Below are 2500 nucleotides of genomic sequence, written 5' to 3'. Positions count from 1 at the left end.
CACAATACATTAGACTATTGTATTAGAGGGATGCATCTCACAATACACTAGACTATTGTATTGGAGGGATGCATCTCAAATACACTAGACTATTGTGTTAGAGGGATGCATCTCACAATACACTAACCCCAAAACAAATCCTATCACACACACTTGTCAACAACATGCAACAGACATACACCAAATCCACACACTCCAAGCCATTTCTTCACACCCAAAAATTACCAAACAACAAAATAAAACACACAAGTCACCTTTGGCAAAAGTTTCGTCGATTCCTTTGAGTCTTTAGTGCTACAACACAAAACAGGAAATAAATTAATTAATATCAATATGATTACAATCCCAACATTCCATTCACACTTACTGTGCAACACTGTTTGAATCCAAGTTCACACAACAGACGTCTTCTGGTGTGTCATAAAGATCAAAGTAGCCCGAGTCAATTCCTGGAAAAATTGTTTATGGAAATGGAGACGTAATATAAAGAGAAAGACTGACTGTCATGTACTTACCGATGAGGAAGGCCATTGGAGCATGTACAAAACTTGATAGAGCCAATGGACAAAGAGGAATGTATGGGCATTGCCACTTGAATGGAAACAACAACTAGATAAGAAAAATAAACGTCAAGCTGTTGTCTGCTGCAGTAGCAGAGAGGAGAGGGAGAGAGGGAGGGAGGGAGGAAGGAAGACAGACAGACAGACAGACAAACAGTTAGACAGACAAACAATCAGACAGACAAACAATCAGACAGACAAACAATCACACAGACAAACAAACAGACATACAAACAGTTAGACAGAAAGACAGACAGACAAACAGACAGACAAACAAACAATCAGACAGACAGACATACAGATAGACAGACAAATAGACAGATGTAACGACAGACACTGTCACAGACAGACAAACAGATAGACATATAGACAGACAGACAGACAAACAGACAGACAGACAGACAGACAGACAGACAGACAGACAGACAATCAGACAGCCAAACCAACCTAAAACAGACAGACAAACAGTAATTGTAGTTGTGACACTTGTTGTTCATTAGCTGTTACTTTAGTTTCACCTGTATTAGCTTTGATGTATAAAAATATATGAAAATTTGACAAACAGTTAGACAGAAAGACAGACAGACAGACAGGCAAACAAACAATCAGATAAACAAACAGACAGATAGACAGACAAATAGACAGATGTGAGGACAGACAATGTCACAGACATACAGACAGACAAACAGACAGACAAACAGACAGACATATAGACAGACATACATAGAGACAGACAGACAGACAGACAGACAGACAGACAGACAGACAGACAGACAGACAAACAGACAGACATATAGACAGACAGACAGACAGACAGACAGAGTTGCTTAGTTGTGTTGATTGTAGATTTCAATATTGAAAATATATGTATTGGACAGACAGACAGACAGACAGACAGACAGACAGACAGACAGACAGACAGACAGACAGACAGACAGACAGACAGACAAACACACAGACAAACAGAGACATAGACAGACAGACAGACAGACAGACAGACAATCAGAAAGACAAACAGACAGACAGACAGACAGACAAATAGACAGACAGACAGACAGACAGACAAATAGACGAATGGACAGACAAACAGACAGACAGACAGATAAATACACATAAACAAACAAACAATCGCAAACCAACAAAACGTTCCTAACCGAACAAACTGCCTCTCCAAAGCTCGTCAGCAGTGCCGGCCGCGTCGAATGCAATATAACTTTTTGCTCTAACAGCAACAAACAAAGCAGCGTCAACAGATTATCCGGATCCAAGCACCGCAGAATGACAGTATGATTAGCAGCACTGCAAACAACACACACAATTGCATACAAACGTACATAGTGTCTATAGGTCATGATCATGTACTCACCTCAGAGGCAAGTGGGTTCTCTCTGGTTCACACAGCATGACGTTCTCGTTGCCAATCTGTAATGCACGTTAGGTGGAGAGTTGGTTGGAAGGACCGAGTATGTGTGAAGTACGTACCGGAAGTAGGACTCTTGGTCTCGTTGGAGATGGAAATGGGACATCGAGCATGAAATTTGAAATGTACCTGGTGATGTACAAATGTGCATCATGCGTTTGTATTACGAGTTGACTGTCTGTCTGTCTGTCTGTCTATCTGTCATATGTCTCTGTCTGTCTGTCTGTCTGCCTGTCTGTCCATCTTCCTGTCTGTCTATTTGTCTGTCATATATCAGTCTGTCTGTCTGTCTGTCTGTCTGTCTGTCCGTCCATCTTTCTGTCTTTATTTGTCTGTCACATATCTGTCTGTCTGTGGTCTGTCATATGTCTCTGTCTGTCTGTCTGTCTTTTATTTCTTACATCAAACTATGATACAATTCTGTCTGTCTGTCTGTTTGTCTGTCTGTCTGTCTGTCTGTCCGTCTGTCTGTCTGTCCCTGTCAAATATCACACACCGTTCAAGTGGTATAGGTGAGGGT

At 41.1% G+C, this 2500-nt stretch overlaps 1 protein-coding gene across 1 annotated transcript in view; it reads right to left on the bottom strand.

The window, feature by feature from the left end:
* LOC134191934 (DENN domain-containing protein 4C-like) overlaps window positions 1–2500 on the bottom strand; it is a 24641-nt gene that overhangs the window by 16051 nt on the left and 6090 nt on the right. The window contains exons 7-13 of the mRNA XM_062660582.1: window positions 2477–2500; window positions 2043–2109; window positions 1927–1982; window positions 1715–1859; window positions 516–609; window positions 368–449; window positions 255–294 (exon numbers count right to left, since the gene is read on the bottom strand). The exon at window positions 2477–2500 is cut by the window's right edge and continues 107 nt beyond it. Coding sequence (XP_062516566.1) covers window positions 255–294; window positions 368–449; window positions 516–609; window positions 1715–1859; window positions 1927–1982; window positions 2043–2109; window positions 2477–2500 — 508 coding nt within the window. The remainder of the gene's footprint in view (window positions 1–254; window positions 295–367; window positions 450–515; window positions 610–1714; window positions 1860–1926; window positions 1983–2042; window positions 2110–2476) is intronic.

Source organism: Corticium candelabrum, chromosome 16 (assembly GCF_963422355.1).
Source record: "Corticium candelabrum chromosome 16, ooCorCand1.1, whole genome shotgun sequence".
NCBI lineage: Eukaryota > Metazoa > Porifera > Homoscleromorpha > Homosclerophorida > Plakinidae > Corticium > Corticium candelabrum.
Note: the sequence above shows the minus strand (reverse complement) of the source record. Positions and strands in the feature narration are given on the sequence as shown.